Source organism: Lepisma saccharinum, chromosome 1 (assembly GCF_977018435.1).
Source record: "Lepisma saccharinum chromosome 1, izLepSacc3.1, whole genome shotgun sequence".
In the NCBI taxonomy this organism is placed as follows: domain Eukaryota; kingdom Metazoa; phylum Arthropoda; class Insecta; order Zygentoma; family Lepismatidae; genus Lepisma; species Lepisma saccharinum.
In genome coordinates, this window is record NC_139229.1 from 118,617,560 (window position 1) to 118,644,983 (window position 27,424).

The 27,424-nt window shown below is 38.5% G+C and overlaps 1 protein-coding gene across 1 annotated transcript; it reads left to right on the forward strand.

Moving 5' to 3' along the window:
- Positions 1-789: 789 nt before the first annotated feature.
- Positions 790-27,424, forward strand: LOC145985332 (sodium channel protein Nach-like). Its single transcript, XM_083119229.1, has 10 exons — positions 790-947; positions 2,385-2,588; positions 3,198-3,369; positions 4,283-4,428; positions 8,578-8,695; positions 13,700-13,979; positions 14,453-14,509; positions 15,033-15,162; positions 18,250-18,359; positions 27,144-27,424. The coding sequence occupies exons 1-10, from the start codon at positions 790-792 to the stop codon at positions 27,422-27,424; spliced, it is 1,656 nt and encodes a 551-aa protein (XP_082975355.1).

Sequence of the window (27,424 nt, forward strand, 5' to 3'; positions counted from 1 at the left end):
TGTAAGATATAAAATAAAGTATGACCAAAATGGAAGTTATCATAGGACTCTCGAGACATATCAGGGCACATGCGAATAACATTAAATGCTCATACTATTTGCCAAAGCTCATGCCGTCACATCCAAAAACATAAATCAAACAGGTAGCTGAATGTCAATTTAAAAACTCAAACGGGTTCTCTACTTTTCCATTACGATGCATTGATGCTATCATTTTGAAGCATAGTTAAGAAGAAAATAGCTTATAAGCATTTAGGGCAAATATTATTTTAGCTCGTGGCACGAAACGTTATGTACACAACCGCAATTAATTTCCTTCAAAATAAGGTTATATTGATCTGTTGACGGAGGTTTATCTTCGTAGGTCTCCATACATTCTTAAAGTCCTGGGTAGATCGAAACTTGGCAAACAATTGATAGAATCTATTTTCTGCGAGGGCAATCGTTAATCGCTCCAAGCTTGTTTGGGTATCCTGGCGATTGTTTCTTGAGACAACAGCATTGACAAGAACACAGGGGACATTTTCACACACACAGAAACATTCGGCTTCAGAGGACGGGCAAGTGACACTTCAGTTTAAGTTCTTAATGATGACTTTGTACTCCATTTCCTGTGTAATTTTCCTTCGTGAAACAGGACTACAACGAGCATTAATTATAATATTCTATCACTGGATATGTTTGCTCCTTCAGCTTACAATCCATGTGTAGACAGTTCCGCAGATTAAAATATATGCTGTTAGCCTTTTGAATGTTTCTTAAGTCATGAAATCCACTAAGAGAGCCATAATGCGAGAGCCTTCTATTCGACCGTCAATCAGAAAGGCAAGTTTGGTAAGAAATGACGAAACAGGCGATTGGAGATCAGTTATCAATTTCTATTTCGAACACACATCCATACATGGTTTGCAGTATATCATCTTGAAGGGTATTCGTATGATTGACAGGTAAGTGTAGTATTCCGATCTTTCCTTGATTCAGTGTCATTTGAAAGTGTGCAATTGCATAACTGTAATAATAAAAATAATGGTTTTTATTTAATATTTCTTTTAAGCAATAGTCCATAAAGTAAATGCCTAATAGCAGGGGACGGGTTGCCTAATAATTTGACACTAAAATATGCGTGTCTGGTCCAATAGAAAGGGGTCTCGCAGAGCGTTCTCACCTTTGGTGTGAGCAGTCTCGGGCTCGAATCCCGGTGGAAGCCCCTAAAATTTCACGTGAGAACAATTGGGGAGCTACTTGAAAAGAGGAAGTAGCAGGCTCCAGTATCGAAAGCCAGAAAACAACGCCAATGGGACTCGATGCGCTAACCACGCGTCACCCAATGAAAAAGTCGCTTGGCAGGCCCTGGCCCTCAGTGAGCTGTTGCGCGGTGAAGTTTACATCCAATATGAACATCACATTGGATTAGCGATGTTACAATGAAATAGAGAAAATCCGGGACCTTTTTCTTTTAAAAAAAGAACGTACATAAAAGAGATGTAAATTACATTTCATGTTTAAATTTGGAAATGAGACACCCTTATCAATGGCATGTATGTCACATTAGAGATAGCGAGAGAAAGAAAGAAATTATAGAGGAGGAAATCGATACAAAGAAAGACAGTAAATTCGATCACAGTCGGAAAACTGGACACATATACTACAGAAAAATAACATTTACAAAACTAAATCTATTTGAAATATCCACGAGAAAATTTTGAATGACAATATAATAACGGAACTTCAAATAAAATTATTTACATTTTCTCCCCTTCTTTCCCTTTTAAAAACGATTGGAAACTGCACATAAAATGACTATTCTTTTCATAAAAAACGCAGTCATTACTTGTAAATTATATGTTTCTTCTTTCCTTATGTTTGAAAATATTATCTTATACTCAATATACTTTGCACATAACGTGAGCCACTTAAGTGAGAGTATTGGACAATAATGAATGTTTACTTTTTGTCATTTTTCAACTACCAGTGTTAATATTTTCGGCATTGACAGTTGACATCCTACGAAACAATTAGTTTATTTTGCCCATACATAGCTATTTGAAAGAAGTTATATTGATTGTTATTGTTATTTCACGTCGCTTTCCTGACACTGATCGCTGATGGCTGATCGCGTCGATATGGATGAGCGATGATGGTGAAATTCATAACTTACGCCCACAAAGAACACCTATACCCACGCCTGAACTTGAACCTGAGAACTTCGAAAGTCAACCACTTAACACACTCAGCCATCGAGCTGTTAGAAGCTATCGTGAAAAAAAATGTAGTGTAAATATTAAAGTAAGCACAGTATAACAAGTTTTATTGACGTAAACAAGATAATTGTAATGGTTAGCCAAAAGAGCAAATACTAAAATCAAATTATTTCTTCTTTTCAGGATTGTATGGCTGCTAATTTGCTTAGGCAGTGGACTAGGAGCAGTGTACATGATTCTTTGTGTTTTGGATAAGTATGTGACCAGTCCGACGATAACAGTTGTTAGTGACACCAACTACCCAGTTTATAATATTCCATTTCCAGCCGTGACCATTTGTAATATCAACAAAGTTCAGCGATCCAAAATAAAGAAAGTGTTCGAGATGTGAGTACACAATAGTGTATGAATGAAATAATATGTGTAGACATTGTGTAAATAATAAAAAGAGAGAGTTGCACAATAAAAATCTTACTAAAATCTACACTTTAAAAGTAGTTCTGAAAACACGGTGACGCCGATACTCAGTTTTTGATTACATTCATTTCTGGAAATTTTCTCTGTTCTGAGTTAAGACTATTTCCTTGCGGTGTGTGACGAAGATTAAAATGTATTCTTTCCTAGTTAGATTAGGAAAGTTATTTGTTGAAAGTAAATTTACATATTACTTTATATTTGAAATACTGTAAATTAATTATAAATTCAATGATAAAGATTTCTCCTTAAAAATGTGTACGCCGTCTTATACGCCGTCAAATACGGTAAATATAATGTGTGGTGGAAGAGCAACTTTGGCTAAAATTTGAAATATATTCTACATAATGCTTTGAATGGAATATATCCATATTGAGTGATATTGATTTAATCATTAAGAAGCATATTCAATTAATGGAGACAAGTAATTTGTTAGGTGCACTGTAAGGTTTGAAATGCTTCATTTGAACTGAAAATTACTAAATGTACTACTGTAGATTGCTTAAGAACATTTGCTTTCAGCTGGCAAGAAATCAAAGGAGTAGTATCTGAGGATGATATGGAGAAAATGCTATTGTCGCTTACTTTGGCCAGATTTCCCTACTTCTTTCTTGGAGTGGATATAATAGGCAATGACACGATAGCAAAATTGCCGAGATTACGAGAGATAAATATCACAAACCTCATGTTGATGGTAAGTTTGCACTGCCTTATTTTAGGTTAACAATTCGTAGACAAAAATTTCTGGAACGGGCATACATTGTAAACTAAAACAATAATCACACTGGATACTTGTTTCTGAAAACAGTTGTATTTTCTTCTGATTTCAAGTTTATCATAACATTATCTGAGCGGCTCTGGAGCAAAACCTAATCCACAAATGTATGAAACCAAGAAAAACGCAAGTGAAAGTTCGTCTCTTGTTGCTTATGGGTTGCCCAGACGTTCCCGTGTGTTTCTGGCTATCAGCAGCTACTGAAGGACCTTCATTCACTATTGTACAGCAACTTTAGACTGTGCAGCAACTGAATCCAATGTTAACTCAATTTTGAACGTATTGTGCATTATCAATTTTTGCTCATGAGCCGCTCATTTATAACTGAAGTTCGGAAATGTGATTTCTAACGGTTATTGTAGCAGGATGTAGAAAATAACGTAAAATTTATCCAGGAATTGAGCTAGTTTCTCTTCTGGTAGAACGTAGAGGTTGACACAAAATAAACTATTAAGATAACACTGAAATTTATTCAAATTCGCTACAAATTATTAGACGTCTTTCATGGAGAACAAAAAAAAACACATCATTTTTAGAGTAATATCAGTTCCATATTTAAGTAGACCTATCGGCCGCCCCCAAAATGTCCTTGTCCCAGAAAACTAATTATCTTAGATATAAATACCTGCGTATAATTTCTTATAACTTTTCTAAAACTTTGAAACACTTAGCCATTAATCTATCCCACAATTGTCGTTATCATTTTTATTATTATTGTGGTGATGATAAACGAAGCTGCCTCGAAATAAAATCGTAAATACCTCACTGTATAATGGAATATGTATTTTTTAATATCCTATTTGGAGTCTTCACAGATATAATTTACTTTCAGGTAATGCCGACTTGTAACGAAATGTTCAAATCATGCTTTTGGAAAGGTCGGGGGATAAATTGCTGTGAGATGCTTAACATCCAACGATCAGAAGAAGGATTCTGCTTCTCTTTCAACTCTCAAGTATCCGAGGACACACATGACAGGTACCTAATCTTCTAGAGTGTACTTTGATTTCATGAAAAACTAAATATGCTGACCAAGGCAGTAATTTATTTTATTAAAAACATTAACTAAACGTAACGTTTCAACCTTCTAGCAAGGTCTTCTTCAGACTCTGTATCAAGTACAAAAGCAACAAGATACAAAACAGGGTATTATATATACACAAACATTACTCCCTCCAGACTATTTAGAAAGTTGTTAGGAACTTTCTAGCAGGTGACTTTCACTTGCCAACTTTACTTTCACCTAAAAGGCTAAACACAATTACTTCCATATAGAATGTGGTTGGACTTTTAATCTCATGCTCTTTTCCCTTCATTTTTCTTCCTTCTCCTCTCCTCTTTCTCTCTTGTCCTTTCCACTCTTTCTAACATCTTCTTCCATTCTTTGTTTAACTTCAGTCCCCCATTCCAGTTCATTGTATCTTCTTCACCTTTCTTCTCTATTTCCTTGGCTTCCTTCCATTTTCTCATTAGCATTCTCTTCTCCCTTCCTATCTGCTTAGCCTCATCCCACTCTATGTCATGTCCTGTTTCTCTCGTGTGTTTAAATATTGCATTTTTCTCTCTCTTAAGTCGAACATCATCTCTATGTTGTTTCAACCTGTCTTTCAGCCTTTTTTTTCGTTTCTCCTATGTACACACTCTGACATTCTTTACATTTCACTTCGTAGATAATCCCTTCCTCTTCCTCTTCTCTGTTTTCCTTTTTCTTGTTTGCATTCCTCGCTATTCCTAAGATGCTTCTCCCTCCTTTCCTGTAAGTTTTAATTCCCGCTTTCCTAAGCACTTTGCATATCTTTTCTGTGGTCTTCCCCATACTCCTTATTCCAAACCTTCTCTCTTTTTCTTTCTCTTCCAATTCTTCCCTGCCCGTTTTCTTCCTTCTTCTGTTTATGTCCAGTCTATCCTGCTTCTCATAGCCATTCTTTTCCAGCTGTTTCCATAGGCTATTTATTTTGCCTTCTTTTTCACATTCTTTCATGCATACTTTCTTGATTCTGTCCTCCATATTCTTTATAAAATTTATTTTTGTCACCTCACTTACATCACTTCCTTTGTGGCAGAATACCCCTGCTGCACACTTCTTCTCATGACAAGCGGTTTCAATTTCTTATCCTCTCTTCCTTTTCATCCTTTCCTTGATTAATTGTGTTTAGCCTTTTAGGTGAAAGTAAAGTTGGCAAGTGAAAGTCACCTGCTAGAAAGTTCCTACCAACTTTCTAAATAGTCTGGACGGAGTAATGTTTGTGTGTATATATAATACCCTGTTTTTGTATCTTGTTGCTTTTGTACTTGATACAGAGTCTGAAGAAGACCTTGCTAGAAGGTTGAAACGTTACGTTTAGTTAATGTTTTTAATAAAATAAATTACTGCCTTGGTTAGCATATTTAGTTTTTCATAATCATGGAAACAAGGCTTAATGGTGTTATAATTTGATTTCATATGTGATTAGTAGAGCCCGGAAGTTCAGACATTTATTTTCGTTAAAATAGGCAGGCAAAAAGGCATTTATAATGTGGAAAATAGGCACTAAAAATTGAAAAAAAGTCAAAATAAACAGAAAAAAAGGCACATTTGGAAGTCGCTTACTTTTATCTAGAATTTCTGGCAAAATGTTAAAATCTACATTGGGAAGAGCATTTCAATTTTCACCAAATTCACGCACGTAACCATGTAATTTACCACTCAATGGCACACTAAATTTCGGCATGATGACAACTACACGATCCTTTCCCTCCAAAGTGCAGAACTAAACTAAAGATAGAGAACTTGATTTTGGAATCCATGCAAAGGCCCTTGGGCATTAGTGCTGTTTGTCAATAACGTCCTGACACGGACGCTGGACGTGATGAGGTAATAGTGCAGATGTTCAGCAACAGGTTTTCAGCAGTCAATCATGCTCAAGGAAATGTTAACCAAAAGGCAATATCCTAACTCAGCATGAAATACTTTTTTCTCACACTTTTCTCCTTCAGCAATGTTGAAACATGCATGAGTTCAATATTACTTAAATAAGGGGAAAATTATTCACATAATAAACGGAAGAAAAATAAATGCCAACAACGTTTTTTGGGAGAAAAATAATTTATATACACACTTTTTTAAAAAAATGGTTCAATTTCATTGAAAAAGGCAAAAAAGGCATTATAATTAAAAAATAGGCAAAATGAAAAGGCTTCTAAAATATTCGAAACAACATAAAAAACGTATATCCGGAAAAATTTTATCAATATATGCAGTAGATAAAAAGAGGCATTTTGCCAAACTTCCGGGCTCTAGTAATTAGTTTAGCTTTATAAATGGAGAGATAAGGAAGGATCAAGAAGCCGATAAATATTCTTCAAAATGTGCCCTATAAAGCTAGGTAAATTATATAACATATAAATAGGAGCCACATCTCAAAAACTCAATGTTGGTTTCCTTTTGCAAACAAGTTTTATTTTCTGTTGGGAACGAGTTTACAATACCGGACCACTCTCCAATTTCTATGAAATTTCGCCTACTACTAATTGTGAACTCTTAATCACGAATCTGCATGTAATAATTGGCGGTCAAGTATGGAAATCGAGAAAAAACGAAATAAACTATGTTTTCTTAACGTAACGTAACCCTACCTTAAGAACAATAGCTCCACTGAAGACGCCATATTCCCAACATGAAGAAATCAACAGGCAAGGCAAGTTATAGTTCTCTTAGCTAAAACATTAATTTTTCTACGTATTTATGCTAATGGAACCTAACCTAACAGGCCTAACCTAACCTCGTAGGCATTCCTCGTCTGACGTCAGCAAGATTGTTGTGCGTAAAGGAAGACCATTAACGAATTGCGAAAGAAAGATGGTTCCGAATTGCTGTGTATGGGCAATCACCGTGGTAAATCGCGAGATTATTTTACAAGTTCTACACGTAAATGTACAATTTTAACAAGTGACCGCCAAATATGAACTACAGATACGTCATCAGGACCCCGAAATTAGTAAGTAGGCGAAATTTTATAGAAATTGGAGTGTGTTCCGGTATTGTAAACTCATGCCTTCTGTTGTACTAGTCACTCATATTTAAGCCCATATCCTAATAATTGTGCTAAAAGCCGTTCCCACTTCATGGACAGGGATGAGCTCTAGCCCACCGTGAAATAGTCTTATCCCACATTCTTGTCAAACAAATACCAGTGTTTGGAAGTAATCGTTACTTTTTGGAAACTCTACCTCTAACTAGATTCTTTTAGAAGTAAGTACAGTAGAGCGTCGATTATCCGAACGTCGGTCAACCGAACGACCGCTTAACCGAACTGTGTACTCGCTCGCACCTGTTACTCTCCCACCCTACCGTCCATCATCCCCCTCACTCCCAAACCAAGTTTCCCACAGTAGTCGCCGCACTGAGCCACCGCTGGCGGAACATTGCTTCTAATGGGGCCTTCATAAGGCGCTGCTGACCGGCCAAGCCGCCAGTCGCTGTGTTTCAACAATCAGCACACTTCTGTCGGTGTATGTATTGTTCATGCAAAATGCGTATGTAATATGTACATATTTTTGTTTAATAAACTGTACCACATACTATATATTCCTACTAAAGTTGCCTTTGTACGTTACTTTGTAATACTTAAAGGGATGCCTGTTTTTATGAATAAATTTACTGTACAGTACTTCTTTTTGGCAAATAAACATGTACAGTTCGATTATCCGAACAAACCAGTTTTCCGAACACCCATGTCCCCCAATTACTTCGGATAATCGACGCTCTACTGTAGCTGTAACAGAGTTACTTTTTTGCAATAGAAGTAACATTATCAACAGTTACCTACTTTACGACGCTCAAATTGTTACCTTGAAAATTTGTAACGTGGGTGAAGAGTTAAATTTCGAAACCCCGTTCTCAACTTCCTAACTATAGCCATATAAACTTTTACAAATACTCTAATTACTCAAAACTGCAGTCAAAACATTGATTAATATTAGTCTAAACAAAGAACTAGCGTAGAAACAATTTGGTTTGTAGTTATATGAGGTGAAATATTCATAATAAATGTATGCAAGACGGGAGAATATGGTAATGTTGCATTGTCCTAATTGCAGTACTTCTACTTCAAAAAATAAATTATGTTAATATTTTTTCCACCCAAGGACTGATCAACAACTACTTCGCAATAACGCTGCAGGTACAACAACTGGCTTCGAATTGTTTCTCAATAACTTGTCTCATGAATATCTACCGGAAGACGAGAGTCCTCGGGGATGGAATGTAAGTACATTGGAGTTCTATCTTATTCGTAACATTGCTTTATACCAGGCCCGTACCCAGGCGAGGGGCCAAGGGGGCCATGGCCCCCCTTCAAACCATGAAATATTCAAACCTACAAAAAGTTACGAAAATAACATCGACGATTTTGCAAATTTTTAACAATTTGAATCTTGTTTTTGCATAAATGAATGTGTTCGTTGTAGTATGTAGTCTGCAATATTTAGTAGTTTTAGTTTTATAATCATTGAAGCACACCAGACGTGCGATTTAGCGATTTAGTCGGGACAGTTCATTAACCTTTTAATCCCTGTCCTGACTTTTTTAGAAATGCAGTCATGATGTGGAAATGTCTCTTCTTTTGTTAACTCACATTTAGACATGTTCTTTATTGCAACATTTAATTTATAAATATATTATTTTTTAAACATAGAATTATCATGACTTTCCAATGGCGCTGGTCTAAGAAAATGAAATGAAATTTGAAAACATTGTTAATATGCGGAACATAGAACTATTTAAATACTTCAGAGAATTGAATGTAAACAATCAGCACTAAGCTGTACGATGTGTGACACATTTGTCTGTGCTTGATTGTTGGGTTGGGGGGGAGGTGAATCATTGAGTTGATTTTTTTCTATTACTTTCGACCATAAGTTTCAAATCTACAATTGTACGTTTATCTCTAGCTGTAATATTGCCATAGCATTGGTGGTCACATCTAATACTCCAACAGCATTTCCCCACAACCGTGGGGAGTGGTTAGCAAAGCGTGGAACAACGCAAGGAGTTCCTGGTTCCAATCCCAGCCTGGGCAAAGGTGTTCTTTATGAGAGTGTTCCTTCATCAATTTCATCATATAATCGCTCATCCTCGTCGTCGCGATTAAACAATCTTTGTAGAAAAGCAACTTAAAATAACCTAATTCAATCAACCCCACAGGATTTCTGATCATCTCTTTGTTCCACATAATCGGATCTACCCCCTCTCCTCCTTAAAGAAATCCTGGGTACGGGCCTCAACAACATGTACAAAACACGAATGCAAGGCTGATATAAGTATGAAATATTATTATGTTATTATTAACATAAAGCAAGAATTAAATAAAATCTAACACTTAAAATACATCACTCACACACGCACATATAAACACATTTTCGGATCTGGCCCCTACCTCAAAAAAGTCCTGGGTACGAGCCTGGTTTATACAATACACTGCTGCTGGTTAGATTGCCCGGTGACGTGTGCAGTTGTCTCTTGCAAGTGAACGGAAGAAAGAAAATCGGAGGAGTCTTCTCTTCAACATCACTTTACTGTAATGTGCTCGTGTTGTATACAGCGCCGTATTTAGGATCTGTAGACCCCTAGGCTGAACCTGTGGTGCGGGCCCTACTGGGGAAATTTTTTTTGAAAATAATATTTCAATTGAAAACAATATTTTAATTTTCAAAATAACATATTGTAATTTTAAGTAAACATGTTAGGCAAATTCAAGCTAAAAAAAGGAATGTAACAAACAAGCGAACTTTACTTATATTTAATTCAAATACAGTACTTTCTCAAACAATCAGACTTAAAATGAAAGTGTCAAATAATCTTAGTGGCTAATTGGTTTGCGCCTACGCTAATGAAGCTTCTTATAATATCTTCATAACTTAGTTGTCTTAAAGTATCACTTTCAATGCTGAGCAAAGCCAAAACGTTGAGCCTGTCTTCTAACATGGAGGTTTGAAGCCTGTTTTTGATCAACTTCAATTTTGAAAATGACCTTTCTCCACTGCTGTTTGTGACCATAAGTGACAGGTACATTCTTAGAGCGACCTCGATATTAGAAAGACAATCTTTGACTTTTTTCTAGTGACTTTTTCATTTTCCTCATCATCTTTTTGAAACTCGTGGTAAAAAGCCTTTAACTGAATCAGTTCATTTCCCAATTGATCATCTAAGTCATTGTTATATTCTACTAAGTTTTGAGATGCTGCAATTATTTCTTCATTAGTAAGTGTATCCAACTTGTTGAGAAACCCAAAACGGGTATCAACTAGTTTGTATGCCTCAAGCCTCTGCCGCAATAAAGATTCAAATTGATCTATGACAGAAAGGAAACTCAGGGTTCGAAATTTTTCTGATGGGGGCAGCTAAATTTCTGGTCCTTGGACACAGTCAAGAGGTACCAAACGCACGTTTATTTTGTGCTTGCGCTATGTTTCACTCTCATACTCAGTGAAATCAGCTAACTCAGCAGCTTTCACCTCATATTCCGTTTTGTTCCTATTTCGTTTATATGCACAAAGTAACCCAGTCAGAGACTTTCGTTATTGGTATATTTTAATTGAGCACCTTGTTGCTAATGCTGGGATGTCACGGAAGCATTGGCCTCTTAGTGGTACACAGCTGATGGTGAAATCTTCAGTGCAACTCCTGATTCTTAACGTGTCCATCGGCGGTCATTATCCAGCAACGTTCGAAGTGCATCTAGGTGATGTTAATCTGTTCTGGTACGAGGGTACCCTCCGCTGTGTTGTTTGGAGGCTGTTTCATAGCCACCTCGCCCCTTTGACCACGGTGCGGTGCGGAAGAGCTGAATTGTCTCAAGTTTCCTGCAATCCCTTGTTGGTTGGTTGATTTGGTGTTTTAAGTCCACTTTATGCACAGTAAGGCTAATTGGGACTGGACCTACAGTTTAAAGTGGGATCCGAACCACTTGTGTCTTCCCCCCCCCCTCCCCCCGGCCTTGATTAAAAGGCGACGACGCTACCACTGCGCCATCAGGGAGGCCTTGCAATCCCTTGTGAATTTGCAATGAGTTTTGTTCACGTGCAACCTGAAACTTCATGAATACTCGCTGTTCCTGGAACGTAAACATTAATAGGGCGATCAAACACGCACACCACACTTCAACTGCTTCTAATTCACGAAAACGGAGATCAGTAACCAACGCGTAATCACGCTCACATAACTAGAGTTATGAGCTCCAGAACACAGCTTGTTCGTCATTTGTCATACAAACACCCCCGCACTCAAAGTTTGAGAATTTTTTGCTCATAATTTATTGAACTTGTCAAAGTAAACATTTGTTAACTATATCTTGAAATACACAAAAAACAATTCGTAAATTAAATGTGAGTAATACTGCAATCTCTGAGGTCGGTAACACACTGACAAGACGGCAAACCACCTTCCGCACATTGATTTGCTTTATATTACTTCGCTTTTGTGTCACTTTTGGCTAATTTGCGAAGATGGAGATGAGTGATCATATGATGAAATTGATGAATGGACACTCACACACATCCATGCGCAGTCAGGGATTCGAACCCGTGACTCCTGGCGTCGTGGCGCGATGTGCTAACTAACCACTCGGTCATTGGAGCCGGATTTCGGCGCGTTCAAATACACAGAAAGAATATTGAATCTAAATTTGAAACAATCATTCCTTGCGGTTTTATCTGGTGCAGGATCATCGGGAAATAGACTTCTCCTTTTCTCCACACATCTTTCATATGAGATACTCAAACTATGCTTCCAACATAGCGATTCGCCCACTGAGACGCAGAGCAAGGTGGCAACTGAACGCTACTGACGCATTTCCGGCGTCTCAGTGGGCGATAACCTGTAAGATAACCTGCAGACAGTGATGGTGATTGGGTTCCAAAACGGGGAGGGGGGTGGCAAGATGCCAAAACTGGGGGAGGGGGCAAAGACAGTATATTTCCCTTTGCAGATAAGGTTTAGCATAGTGTGGGGGAGGGGCAACTGCCTCCCTAATCGCCGCAACTGCCTTCAGACTTCTGGCACGGAAATTTCGTGCTTCGGTTCCGCGTGTTTCCCTGTAGTGGGCGTTACACCATTTGATTTCAATAAAAGCAGACAACAGAAGTTCTGTTGCCGCATTTCTCCGCGTTTCTCCGCGTCTCAGTGGGCTATGTGCTTAAAAGGTATTGTTGACAAACTGTGATTGTAAGTCTCACTCCGAGGACTGTAACAGCGGCACTGCTTTAAACATACCATAAACTCGTTCTTGAAGGTCAAACCAATCCCTACTGGCTAGGGTGACCATACGTCCCGTTTCAGAGTCGCTATTTCTCCCGTTTTATAAAAGTCTAGGAGTTAAATTGAAAACAAATCTAAATGTGAGTGACATTTCATGCTAAAAATATGTTTTCTATGCGTTCCGTTATTTGTAGAACAGTGAATAAGCATTCAGTTTCTTTACGGAATTGCAACAAGAATTTAAATTTCCTGCATCTTGACACAAACTCTTAAGAAAAATCTAGAGTTGTGTGTCTGATATATTGGGTAAGGTTTTCCTTTCGGGGAGATTTATGAACAATTGATGAAGAATAAAGCTGCTCTCAAGAAGATCGGTTCTTCTCCTAAATACCACAACTTCTGGTATTCCTCAATTTCAGCATAACAGTTGATCAGAAAGGACGAGAAACGTCCTGTAAGTCATACCGAGAATACGAGAATAGACTACCTTTTGACAATGGAGTATCATATTTCATTTTTTGTTTATGATGTATCATTTATGTGATCCATTCTTTAATAAATAATAACAATACGTTAATAAGAATAATAATTTTATGATTAGGCGTAACAGATTCTTCAGGAAAGGGGAGGGGATAGTAAACTGATCTCCTTGGGATGTCCCGTTTTTGGGACAAAATATTATGGTCACCCTATTCCTGGCAAGCTTGGCAACTCATCCAGATGAATGCCTTAGTAGCTTCTTTTTAAAGTATGAGTGCGGGGACTTTTCGAACGCACTGTATCATTACTAGTTATTTATTTTCCATATTTATATATATATATATATTCATATATATATGAACTTACATATTGATATCATTCTATGTATACTATTTATGCACTATGTTTGTTATTATTGAATTATTTAGAACAAAACTTTGCTTAGCATATTATTTCAATAACCTGCAACTTTGGTTTTAAAGTGTGACAAAACATCCTTCTTCATCTTCACAAACTGTGCTTCTCGCTTTGCAGGTGTATATCCATTCACCAGACAAGTACCCAGACGTACAGTCAGGTGTGTTTGTCGAAGCGAGGAGTTCACACATCACTCGCTTGGAGGTTGAACCTTACATGACGATCAGTTCAAATGACGTAAAGGGGGTTAGCATATCGAAGCGACAGTGTTTGTACCGTGAGGAAGACAATCTCTCACTAATCCCCTTCTACACATTGGAGAACTGCTATTTGGAGTGCAGGATGAACTATATTGCGGAACAATGCAACTGCACGCCTTACTTTTATCCAAGATCAGGTAAGAATGGAAACCGAAAGCTCATCGTTCATGTTGTGTATGTCTGGGATATCCTATTCCCATTGCACTATACCGACAACAAAATCTGGTTGTGAAAGGAATTTGTTACACCAAATACACACGTTCCATATTATATTTAGGAATAAGTTAATATTCTCGTTCGCCTTCTGCCTGCCCGCTCACCTTTGTTTCTTACAATATTACTTGTTGTGTAACTTGAAATGTACAGATGCGATCTGGAAAATGGAGGTTTCGGAAATCGATGCAAAAGACAGCACGATGTTTCGAGATTCTGACAAGATAGGGCTGGTAGTTAAATTGGAAAGTATTTTTCCACAGACTTCAGCATTAACTAAAAAATAACTCGAGAAAGGCAAAACGTTTCCTTCTTGCCTTCTGTCGATGTTTGTGGAATCGATAAAAAATAAGACTGAATCAAGCACTAACTTACTTGTTGCAATTTTACATTTCAGGAACACCGGAATGTAATCCAACATTGGAGGATTTGAATTGCATACATCGGATAGATTGTAAGTACGGTACAGTGTATTATTTTCTTCTTGCCTTGCGTGTTGTAAGCCTTATTTCCTATTTAGCATGCCGACCTACGTGGTGGAGTGGTTAGCACAGCGCGCTACAACGCCAAGGGTCCCGAGTTCGAATCTTGGCCTGGGCATGGGTGTTCTTTATGAGTGTCGCATCATAAATTTCATATCATCACTTACTCTCATTGTCGCGATTAGCCAAAAGGGCCAGAAAAGCGACGGTAATTAAATAAAATGAAATCAATCAGTCCTATTGGACATAAGCATTCTCTCTTTCTCTCTCTTTTTAATGTTTGCTGATGTAACGTTCCATATTCTGGCTTGTTTGGATAGACTCATTTCTACAAATATAACAAGGGGTTAAATTTCAACATTATTGTTGTTATTACTGTAAACCATGAGAAACACACTCTTTGAAACAGTATATGTACGGTTTATTATTTGATATGATCAAATTACATTTACACCTTGTATTTTTACAATTGTTCATGTGTAATTTATATTTCAGACAAAGTTCGTAGACATACCCCACCTGCCGATATACCAGGTTTTGATAGAGATGACACCGCATTGAACTGTTCGTGCCTTCAGATGTGCAATCACGTGAGGTATAATGTGAAAAGAGAGGTTGCCTTGACGTAAGTAATTCCGTGGTACAAGTTATTTTCGGCCTAATTTTTAATGTAATGTAATTAAAAGTATGAACAAGTTCGACCAGTTTGGACATATTGCATGCGGCAATCAAATCAATCAATCCTATTGGACATAAGCAATCTTTCTCTCTCTCTTTCTCTCCCCTTTTAATGTTATCTGATGTAAAGGGACAGTATATTCAAACCGAGTTGTTAAAATCACACAGTTTCATCTAAAGCCAGAAGGACGTTGGCGCTCGGGTCGAAACAGAAGTGACAGCCCTCTTCTTTCCAGGAATAGTAACATCTCCAGGAAAAGTAAGTAGAAAGGAAGGGAGAACGGAATATTTTGTTATGTCAGTTTGAATTAGAAATGCATACGGGTTCAGGTTCGTTTAATTTTGAAGTTCTCAGCTTTTGGAAGAGAGGCGAATCACTTACTACTCTCCTGACGTATGTTAATATATTCTTGGTGATTTCTTTTCGAGTTTTACCTGCAGACTGTTGTGGAAGGGCGGGGGACGGAAGTACAAAAATCCGCTTCTCGCCAGTGTCTTGAATGGTTGAAAATTTCTTCAGAATTCAACTACCACGTTATATCTCAGATAAGCAGAGACTCGTCTGCCAGTATTGTAATAGTAGAAAGATTTTGTCGAAGAGTGTTTTTAAAATAAATATCAATACAATATATTGTACATTATCCCGAATTTGTCCTCAAATTTTGGATAGTTGATGATGCTGAAAATTTACGAAGCCGATAAATATTATTGCAAAATTTCTGTTGAAAGCATGCACCCTCAAGCCTTTATTTATTATATTCAGTGTGGTATTTGTAGGGGGGATGGGGGAATTCCCCCTCTGGATACTTGTGTCCCCCTCTCTACTTGATAAATTTTGCCATTCAATTGCAACATTTTCTGTCGGACAACTGGAAGTTCTAATAGGCGAACACAGATGTTGCCTCAAGCGCTGCTCCATTCCTGAAACTGTCAAACAAGTGGGCAGGGTTGAAGACCACCTCCCCTCTTCCCTTCTCTTTGTCTTGTTCACGGAATTTGGCAAGAAAATGCCACCGCAATCAATGTCAAAGTTACAAATGAGTTGTCACCACAGAACGTCTGTATTTGTATTCTCTTCTCTTGATCACTTCCGTAACAACAATTGGTTATGAAATTACGTACACAGTGATGGGTGTTAGATACAGGGGTGTCCATCCCCCCCAAGGCCAATGACGCATACCCCTCAAAATCATGTCATGCGCCCCCCCCCCCCCCCCGCCCTCCAAATCATATCATTCGCGCCCTCAAACCATATCGTAATCCGCACAAAGTATTTAATTACGACAGCGTGTCTACCGACAGTAACTTTTTTCTTTGCTTTACTGAACACTATATTTGATCTGCCCTTCCTCCCTAAACAGAAGTGCCCATCACTCAAAGCCACCCCTAAAATCGTTCATCATAATCGAGAATATCGCTTGTCTTGTAATGCAGCTATAGTATAAAAACTTCACATTCACCTAATTAAAGCGCCAAACACGCATCCTATCAAAACATCATTGCGAGCGAAGCGAGCAAGAAATTTTTTGCATCCATTTTTTTGCAGGCTTTCAAGAATATTAATTTAATAGGATGTCAATACATTCTGAGTCTTTTCCAACTTCTCCTTTGGCACGATCGGGGTCGAAAACGTGTGGATACCATATCGCTAAATACAGTCTCCAAAATTTAATATTCGAACTCTCTCTCTCCTCCACTACAGAAATCCCTTGACACTGTCCCCCCAAAAATTTAATTCACAAGCCCTCCCCACCAGAACCCACATGTCAATTAAGGCCTAGTATGTAAAAGTTGGCTCTCTCTCCTCCCCACCTTCGATAATACCCTTAAACACTTTCTTTTCTTCATCTAATGGATTAAATATGGTGCATTTTGTAAAATCTTTACATATATTTTGGAAAAGATATAAATGTTGAATTTTATATTATTTGAAGAGAAAAAATCCCCCCCCAAAATTTCGATGGCGCATCCTGTGCCATAATCCCCCCCCCCGTGGGCACCCCTGGTTAGATATATAATAATAGTGGTAATCGCTGTTGTCTTGTATTAAAAGAACCACAGACTAATTAGCCGTGTAATTTCGCCTGGGCACTCGTCCACCTAACAAATTTTCAGAATTAACAAGCTAATGGAACTTGTGTTAACCTCCTAGAACCCGAGAAGCAACTTAATGAGTAAGTTTTATGATTTCGCAAATGTAACCGTAATTTAGCATAGTCTTGGGCCCTATTTTTATGGGGTAGAAAACCTTCTGATTCTACCCCCCCTAAAGTCATATCCAAATTTGATTCAGATCCCCAAAAGTTAGGTCCAGACTATAGATTTCTGGGGATGGGTGTCAAAATCTCACTTTAAAAATTGAAGGCCCAGTCCCTCTTAGCTGTTTTGATCATAAAGTGGTCTTGGCCTTTTTCTTTCTGTCAAGATACACATTTAAATCGGCAATTTTTAGCAATTATTTTTAAAAACTTGGTTCAAAGCTCTTTTTTTAAAAAAAAAAAAAAGAAGAAGAAGAAGAATAGTTGAGTGGCATAAAACGAAGTGTGGAGTGACCCCATTTATCATTTAAAATTGTCGAGATACCCCCCCAACCCCTCTCCTCTGGCGGCCACAAACATATGGGTATACAGCTATATACACACACACAGCATATAAAGCATTATTTCATGCTGTCTCTAGATCGTCAATAGAATCCCCCCCCCTCCTCTTCCTCTGGAAATTTCTTAAATACCACACTGATTATGTTTATTACACTATGATGTCAATTATTCTGTTCTTCCATTTTAAAGTATTCTCGACATTAACAACTGGTTTAATGCAATTCAAGATATGAGGTTTTACTGAAAATTAATATTAAAGTTCGTACAATCAGTACTCATTTATATTCGAAGTGCAAAAATGTGTGACAATCCTGTATTCAAGGAATTGGTTCAGTATTGGTGCGCTTGTCGAGTTAACCACCAATCCAACATATATTGAATAGAATATCAACTTGTAAAACAAGAAACTGCATTCGTTGTATGTTTATTTCCAGAAATAATTTAGAGAGCCGGAAAAGTGCTGGGTATATTGATGTATACTACAAACATTTGGGTATGATCCTGTACAACCACAGGCTCTCGTTTGGATGGATCGAGCTCATGTGTAAGTACACATCAAAGTATCTCTGAAGTGTTTAAAGTGATTCCAAAGTTACGTTTAAGATACTGACATCCTTATTGTAACGGGAAAAGTTATTAAAGGTATTTTTATTACAATAAGATTGTATTATTTGCTATTAGAGCAATGGATACGTAAGAAGGCGGGTTAACTATTCTGGCCACCATTTCAGTTGGTGACGAAATAACGAATCAGCTATTAATTCTGTTGCGTTCGACTGGCATCGTTTAATATTCTGTCTCAAGTAGCCGAACGCTGCTTTGGACGATACAATCTGAGTCGGCAACACCGAATGTTGCCAATGTGCATAAGTTCCTCCGCAGCGACTATCAAAAAATTTAAAAGGAAACAATGCTCAAAAAATATTTCGTGGGGGAAAGAGCGACTGATTGTCCCGTAACGTTACTACAGGACAGTCGATATTTTCTTCACAATTGAAATTTGCAACCGCACTAAGGGACGCACCCACGAAGACGATTGGCTGATAATACCAGCAATAGCGTAACTAACACCTTCTGCACCCCCTTTAACCTCCACAACTTCCAGTTGTGCGCACCATGTCGTTTAAGAAAAAATCACTTTCTGAAATATTGATTTAAGCCTACATTTATATTAGGTATTTACAAATATGAAAATGCAATCAATGTAAAATCTGGTAGGAAAAGTTAAAAATATTAATTTACGCCTACATTTATATTAGGTATTTACAAATATGAAAATGCAATCAATGTAAAATCTGGTAGGAAAGGTTAAGTAAGACAACAGACACACTGTAAGAAGTTATATATTATAATTATGTATGAAAATATATTGTTACTACAAAAAATACGATATTATTAAATGCTCATTACCAGCCCTCTGCGTTTTTTGGTGAAAGTAGCTAGTTTGGTCAAGTCCAGTTTTCGAGCCCGATCGCTTTCGATGCTTAACAGCGCCAGTCCACTCAATCTCACTCTTGTCATTGGGCTTCTTAAGTAATTTTTATCAATTTTTGCTTGGAAAAAAACTTCTCAGTTGACGAAGACGTCACATACGTCAGGAATGCTACGAGCCAGAATTTTGTTTTCTATCAAGAGGAATTCTGCAACTTCGCTGATGTTCGGCAAGTTTCTTCTGTCGGCGTCTTCCGTTAGGGCGGTGGGGCTTAAAAAGGTGGAGCTTTCTTTGATTTGTTTCATACTCTGAAATCTATTGTTTACTTGATTTACTAGAATATCTAAAGCACGGTAGAAAATCTTTAAAACAATGCAATGGGTCGAGAAAGCCAACATCTTCTGTCAGTTCGTCGAAAGGAACACTTTTGTGAACTATCGGTCTTTCTTAATTTTATCTTTCTCACTGCGACCCCGAAGCTCCTGCGCCCCCCGCACCGCGGAGGTTGAGGGGATGTTATTAACGCCACTGAATACCAGTTGAACTGAAGGTGCTTCAGGCATTTAGCTGCTGGGATCACGTGATTCTTCAGCACACTACCAAGAGCTTCGCCTTGTCTTCAGTTTCACCACGCTAATTTCTCAAGTCATATTCAAAATCTCATAATAATATGTGAACAACCTACGGAAAAATAATTTCCCTCGCACTCAATCATAAGAGGAAATATTAAATTAGGTAACTGCATGGTAAGTAACCGAATCAAGTTACATCCAGAGCTTGAATTGGAAAATTGTTAGATGACGGGTAGTGTTGCCCACGAGACGGGACAAGCTTTTCAAAATTCGAGACGAGACGAGACACGGGGCGGGACGAGACGCCTCGTGAAAAGTCTCGTCTCGTCTCGAAAGTCTCGAAAAAAAATACAAATAAAATAATTAATCAGTTGCGAATATTTATTTACTCGGAGTAAAGGATATTCTTTGGAAACCCAAATCAGCGTCTATTATATAAAAAAGGCTATCTTATTTAGTTTCTATACTCTTCCGAAATCCAGTATTACTTCCATTTTTCAATGTATTCAAGCTTAGTAATTTTAAGCTGTAATAGTACTCCAGATAGAAGTACTTTGCTAAAATACCGATTCAGATATCTGTCTGTATAAAAATATTGTGTGAGAGAAGTATTCTCCATAATTTCTTTGAATGGAAAATTTATGAAAAATATTATAAACCTTACGAAAATTACGAAAATTGCGGGCTTTGTTTGCTTTTCCATAGTAACGAAATTTATTATTTGTTTATCCTTAAAACAGCTTAAATATATTCAACGCCTTTAAAGTAAAAACTACTGCTATAACGCGCAGGGTGGTATTTGTAGGGGGATGGGGGATTTCCCCCTCTGGGTACTTACATCCCCCCCTTGCTTGATAAATTTCATCCATGGGATGGGGATGTTATATGGCATAAAGTCATTATCTTATGCTGACTTGACCGTTTTCCAGGGGCGGCGCGTGCCTTTCCAGACAGGCAGGGCACATTTTTCTTTTGGGTGGGAAGGGGGGGCAGATAACCTCTAATTTTTTTTAAGGTTTTTGAGAAGAGTTTCTTGACATAGAGTAAGTAAATTGTTAGAACAAGGGGTCACTATTTGGAATGAAATTTAACAAATTCCGATCTAATATCAATAACTAACTAGGAAGATGATGCACCGTTAAGTTCAGTTACAACACTTTTCATTGTCCATGTACCCCCAAAAAAGTTCGTTTATACTTACGAAGATAATCTGCATGTCAAGTTGTCTGGAACACAGACACAACCACATAAATAAATACACACGTACAGTAACAACTATAAACTCTTTCACTCGCGAATAAAACTAATTATTTCATAAGCGATCAATACGCACACAGATGGAACGCAACGCAAACTCACACACTAACTCAAATCCAAATCCGTATACAATGGAAAGGAAGGAGGATCTTTTTGAAAACGCCGACCGAGGGACTAGTTTGTGCAATAAAAAGTGTTGTCAACTTTTCAGGTCGCCGGAACAAGCGCGACGAAAGCATTCGAGGGATTTTTTTCTAGCTTATTGCTGCATCTTACTGAGGAAGGTGAAAGTACGAAGGCTGGAAGAACGAACGAAGTGCCTGCCAAGAGTTGGAAACACTGAACGGTGAATGAGACAAACATGAATGGGCAGGGCACCTTGTTCACTGCCCAGAGACGGCTACGAATTTTGCGCTTTTCCATTGTGAGGGGGTACACCGTCCCTTGCCTATGCTGTAAAGCTTTGGATCAGTCAGTGACGTCACGTCTCAGGGCAGAGCTGACATCTTACTCTCTCCAACAGGACGCAGAAATATATTAGCCTCGCATAGGATACACACCCTGTACGTCTGGTTGCAGCAACGTAGGAGTTGAGGGAAAAAATTAGTTATATACCGATCGTCTCTTCAGATGAACTTTTGACTTTTTATGTTAAAATTGTTGTGGGGCAGTGCCCTAGTTGCCCTTTATCTAGCATCGCCACTGCCGTTTTCTAATGTAGTGCATCGTGTTGCCTCTGTCCGTTGGTAGCGCATGCATGGGGAAAGCCTGCTTAGAGACTAAAGGAGCTTGTGTCGCTTGTCACTTCGGTGCGAAACCCATGTGTCGCTTGGGGATTCCACCGATCGAACGCAGGCTTGCACGGCGTCTCATGCCGCCACGGTGTGCAATACTGCTGTTGATGGGCCAGTTCCCAAGCAGCATGTGTCGCGTGTCGCTTCGGTTTGAACCAGAGGCGTGGCGTGCATGTAGCCGCTGTTACCGCAGGTAACACTAAAATATAAAGAATTGAAGAACCTGTCTTAAAATATTATTACGTACATAAACTGGTAATATTGTCGTAAAGTAAACATTGCAGACTGACATTTTTTCTGACACCGGCAAAAGCGAAGAGGAGGACTGATCCGGTACGCTCCACAGGCAACATGAGGGAAGGGCCCTGAGCCCACCAAAGGAAGACTTGGCGTAGCGGTAAAGACTGTTATGGCGGGAGGAGGAGGCGGGCTGTTTAGCCGGCGCAGTTGCAGGTGATCCTTACAGGAAACATACCAGTGTTGCCATATTCAATTGACAGAAAAGAGCTGAGTCGCCTAATCGGGTCTATCTTACTCTGAAGGTGTCCAGTCACACTGGGGAACGATGGCGCAGTGTTAGTAGCGTCGCCGCCTTATAATCAAGGGATTCCGGGTTCGATACCCGGTGGAGGCACAAGTGGTTCGGATCCAACTTTAAACTGTCCCGATTAGCATTACTGTTCATGAAGTGGACTTAAATCGCCAAATCAAAATTTAAAAAAATCAAATCACACTGGGGCAAAAGCAAACTACCAAGTGATAATTTGTATTTACACTAAATATCAGCGATTATGAAAGTCCTCTTTGTCCTTCTTCGACATCATGGGCGAGAAGGAGAGGAGAGGGATGGGTATGGTCAAGGGGTCTGTCCTTCTAAAAATGTCAACCTAAAATTCTATATTTCACACATATAATATTATTTCGGTTACAGGAATTTGTGATAATTGTTGATAATACAGATTGAGATTGACATACGTTGTCGCAGGAATGCAATAATTTCGGATTGAAGCAATGTTTTTGAGGTGGTAGAACTGTTTTTGGGTGAAAACAATACTTACAAGCATAATTTCCCGATTGTTATCTTAGCACGCTCTGAAGTGTCAGGTGTCGCAGGTTCGAATCCTCAGCAAGAAATGGTTATTTCAATGTTCGTTGTTATTATTTTACTTACATAATTATAAAAATTAATAATTACATACACAAAGAAATAATAATTTTATTTCAATAATTCACCACGCATCGTCATCGTCACGATTATCCTATAAAGCGAAAGCCTTAAAGGTAGCAAAGGACGTAAAATATACGAAATAGTAGTGGTGTCAGAAATGAGATTTCAGTGGATTTAGCGAAACATGGGAGTGGGAGTAGTTAGGAAACAGATGAAGACTACATCCACTCTACATACGTCTTATTTGAAACGAAAATGTTTCGCGATTTGGGCAAATCTGGTTTCAAAAGAACTAAGATGGCAACATTAGTAGAACTGGACTTCTTGCAGGTTCCGAAGGAAATATTGGGGAAGGGCCGATGCTGAGAGGGGAGGGGGCAAGGAGGGTGCTTCACGTGTTACAAAAGTAAACAACGGTTTGTGGGAGGGACTGTGCAGTGGGAGTTTTGTGACTGGTGTCTTTCGTCTTTATGTTGTTTTCGGGCATTGTCAATTAATTTATGAAGCTTGCCCCGAGTTCCGAGGTGGCGGGTTCATCCTATCTGGACAGTGTGTGTAATCGTGCGATAGAAGATATTTTGAAGCAATCTTTCGGTTCGTTATTTTGCAGAAAACATCGAAATTGTGGCGAAAGGGAGGCCAAAGCCTATTTTTAACGATTTAAAAACCAAGTCGTCTGCTGGATATGACCGACATTTCAATGTTTCGTGGTATAACGACTATCCGTGGTTATGTGGATGTGTGCAGTTTTCTAAACTCTTTTGTTGGCCATGTACTCTATTTTCGGGTGAAAAAAAAAGTGTCGAATTCAGATGTGGATAACATGGACCATGACCATGACGCACCCAAAAATTCAAATTCAAATGAAAAACTTCTCTTTATGACAGCATCATAGAAGTTTTTTGATTTGATTTGATTGATTTTGCTTCGCTTGTGCCACTTTTGGCTAATTTGCGAAGATGGGGATGAGTGATGATATGATTAAATTGATGAATAGACATCACAAACGCCCATGCCCAAGCTAGGTTTCGAACCCGGGATCCCAGCATCATATAACTATTTTCAAAGACGGATTGATCTGCTCTATAAGTAGCCTTCGATGTTTCTGTAAGTATCAAATTACGTATTATTGTGTCAACAACCAATGTTTGCGATTTCACTTTAGTCCTTATGTCAACATTTTTTTTTCTGATTAATAACTTTACCAAAATCTGTATTGAATTGCATACGTACCAGATTAATATTATATGAACTACTTGGAAGACATTGGGGGGGGGGGCATGAGGTGGGGAGGCGCCCAAGTCTCCCTTAAATGTCCTACTGATAACTGGTAACACTTTTAAAAATCCACGCCACGCCACTGGTTTGAACTCTCTCTTACATTTTGCAACCCAAGCGACGCAACAAACTGTTCGGGGTCGATTGTCGCTTGCGTGTTGAACGGATTAGACCGTTTTCTGAATACCGTGCGTTGTGTTGCTTCGGACTGTGAATGCTTGCTACTAAACTGAAGTTGCCTGTGTCACGTGTGAACTAGCATGTCGCTTGTCACTTCGTTCTGAACGCTCCCTCAAGGGAGCTTCCAGACCAAAGCGACAAGCAACCGCTTGGAATCGAACACTCAGTAAATGTGACCTCCCGAACCGAAGTAACACGACAAGGTGTTCGTGTTCTTTATCGCTGAAACTTAATATCGTGCATAGTGTAGCCTCGGTCTGTTAGTTGGTAGTGCATACTATGGGGTGAATATTTGCCTATATACGGAAGGGGCTCGTGTTGATCGTAACTTCGGTGCAAACTCCCCATGCGGCTTGTAGCCTGTCGCTTGTTGCTTCGGTCTGATAGCCCCCTTAGTGTACGATGGATACAAGAGTTGATTGAAGGCAGAAAAACAACAAAGTAGATTTCATTCTCTACCTATTGGTAATTAACAAACATTATATTAAATACTAGCTGATTGCCCGTCGTTGCTCGGGTATTTATTTATTCCAATCTTCTATTAAACAGGAAAACATTGAACTCTAACTATAGTGTAAAATGACGTAATGGTGTAAAATGAACTTGGAGTTGAACGGCATTGGGAGTGGCACTATTCGAGTCCGTGTCGCTTGCGCCGAGTCATTTGCGCCGAGGCTTCTTATCGGTTCATTTCCGTCGCGACATATGTCAAGACCTTCCTTGGTGGGTTTTCCAACAATCCGGAGTGTCATTACCGCCGCGCGCATGTGTGTTTATGACGTTGCACAAGTCCAGCTGTGTTTATCTTCGATTGAAAAGGAAGGTGATTGGTAAATAAATGTAAGATGAAAGTATATATGTGGGATATACATTGAGAAATTAGTATTTATGTAAAACTGAGACTTGAGAGAGACGACAAGATGGCTGAGAATATATGGAAATGATAGAAACAACGCGTGGAATTCTTTCGAGCATTTGCATACCTACAAGAATCCAAATAACGTTTGTATTGTTGTTGTGCAAGTGTATCAAAATATTGTGTTTATATATACGTAGCTATTACGTATATAATGTTTGCAAAAAATACACTATATTTATAATGTTTTGTACGATTTTATGTAGTGTATAATAATTAAGTGTAATGGACTGGCACATTTCTGTTGCTTCCAAAGTGTACATTTACGTGGTACTTGTAGAATGCTTTCAATATTTTAACAATACTGTATTTACAATGTTTTTTTTTTTACGATTAACGATAAATGATTAATAGCTAATATGCTGATACTGATTTATGTATTTCGTGATGTGGAATAAAATTGATACAAGTAATCCTGTGTAACGTCTTTTGAAATTAGTAAAGAAAAGTCATATTTGACTCTCTGGATAGGTTTAACATTTCAGTCTAAACACAGCTGTGCATTGTCATAAACACACGTTTGATTTTATGTTTTAAGTCCATTTTATGCACTATGCACCATGTGGCCATAAACACACGTGCGCCCGGCGGTGATGACACTCTGGATTGTGGGAAAACCAGCCAAGGAAGGTCTTGACATATGTTATGGCGGAAATGAACCGATAAGAAGCCTCGGATTCCACACTAATATCGGTCGTTTTCGATTATTTTTACATGTCACCCCTCCCCACCCCCATCTCCAGGGCTGTCTTAACCCCACAGTATTTCTTTCGAGATTTCAAGTGATACGCGTACCAAGTTTGGTTGAAATCGCTCCAGGCGTTCGAGAGTTATGCCGGAACAAACACACACACACACACACATACACACACACACACACACACACACACACACACACACATACATACATACATACATACATTTTTATATACACTGCTGGACAAAATAAACCGGACACTTGCATTTTTTTTATATTTTTTTTGTGAAAACGCATAAATTCTGATTCGAAGGCTAACTAAATGTTGCAGAAACTGAATTAAGTACGAATGCATAATGAATGTCCGGGCCTATGAATGGTGCATATGGTACTACATGACCTTTCAAACATTCTGTAATATATCATTGCAATTCAGATGTCAAATATTAAGGTGTCCGTTTTTTTTTATCCAGCAGTATATTAGATTAATGTCCTTATGGTTAACGAACCTTATTTATACTCACTATACAACGAACAAAATATTAAGATTTTACCTACTTTTGGGAATAATATTTTGTGATGTCTTCCAGTTTTAACTTTTGTTGGCATAATATCCTGCTTTACTTTTACGAGACGAGACGAGACAAAATGAGACGGGACGGCATTTACACGAGACGGGACGAGACAGACCAAAGTCTCGTCTCGTGGGCAACACTGATGACGGGGTGTATTCTCGAGCCTAGAGCTAGGTTGCACCCGCTTTCCACTCACACACACACACTAGAAGGACGCGTCACAGGATGCCTCCTTCTCTAATCGGTACATACAAATATAATATACTACTCCATGTGTCTGCCTGTGTGCATGTATCCTATTTATTTTAATTTGGAGCTCCGAGCGCCCGGGGCACGCAGAAACATGTAGCTACAGTTCTGATGGAATTTAACTTGTTCTGTTTCACATCAATTCAAGTTAAAGTTTCGGATGTAGTTTTTTAAAAGTAATTATGTATCCAATGTTACTTTTCTCCACAGCTTCCTTGGGCGGCATAGCAGGACTCTTTCTTGGCTGTAGCGTTATCAGTGGGGCCGAATTTATCTACTGGCTGATATTTCGTACAATAGCTCAGTGCCTCCTTCCATGGAAGAAATCTAAAGTTTGTTTCCATGAAGCAAAGGTGAAGCCATTCTCTAACAGCAGACCTCGTAGCTATTCTGACTCCAGATATACTACTTCAGGAACAATTACTGTGGCTGAAGCAAAAGTGAAACAACTCGTGTCAAATCCTAGTCGTCGACCATCATACCTGGAATAA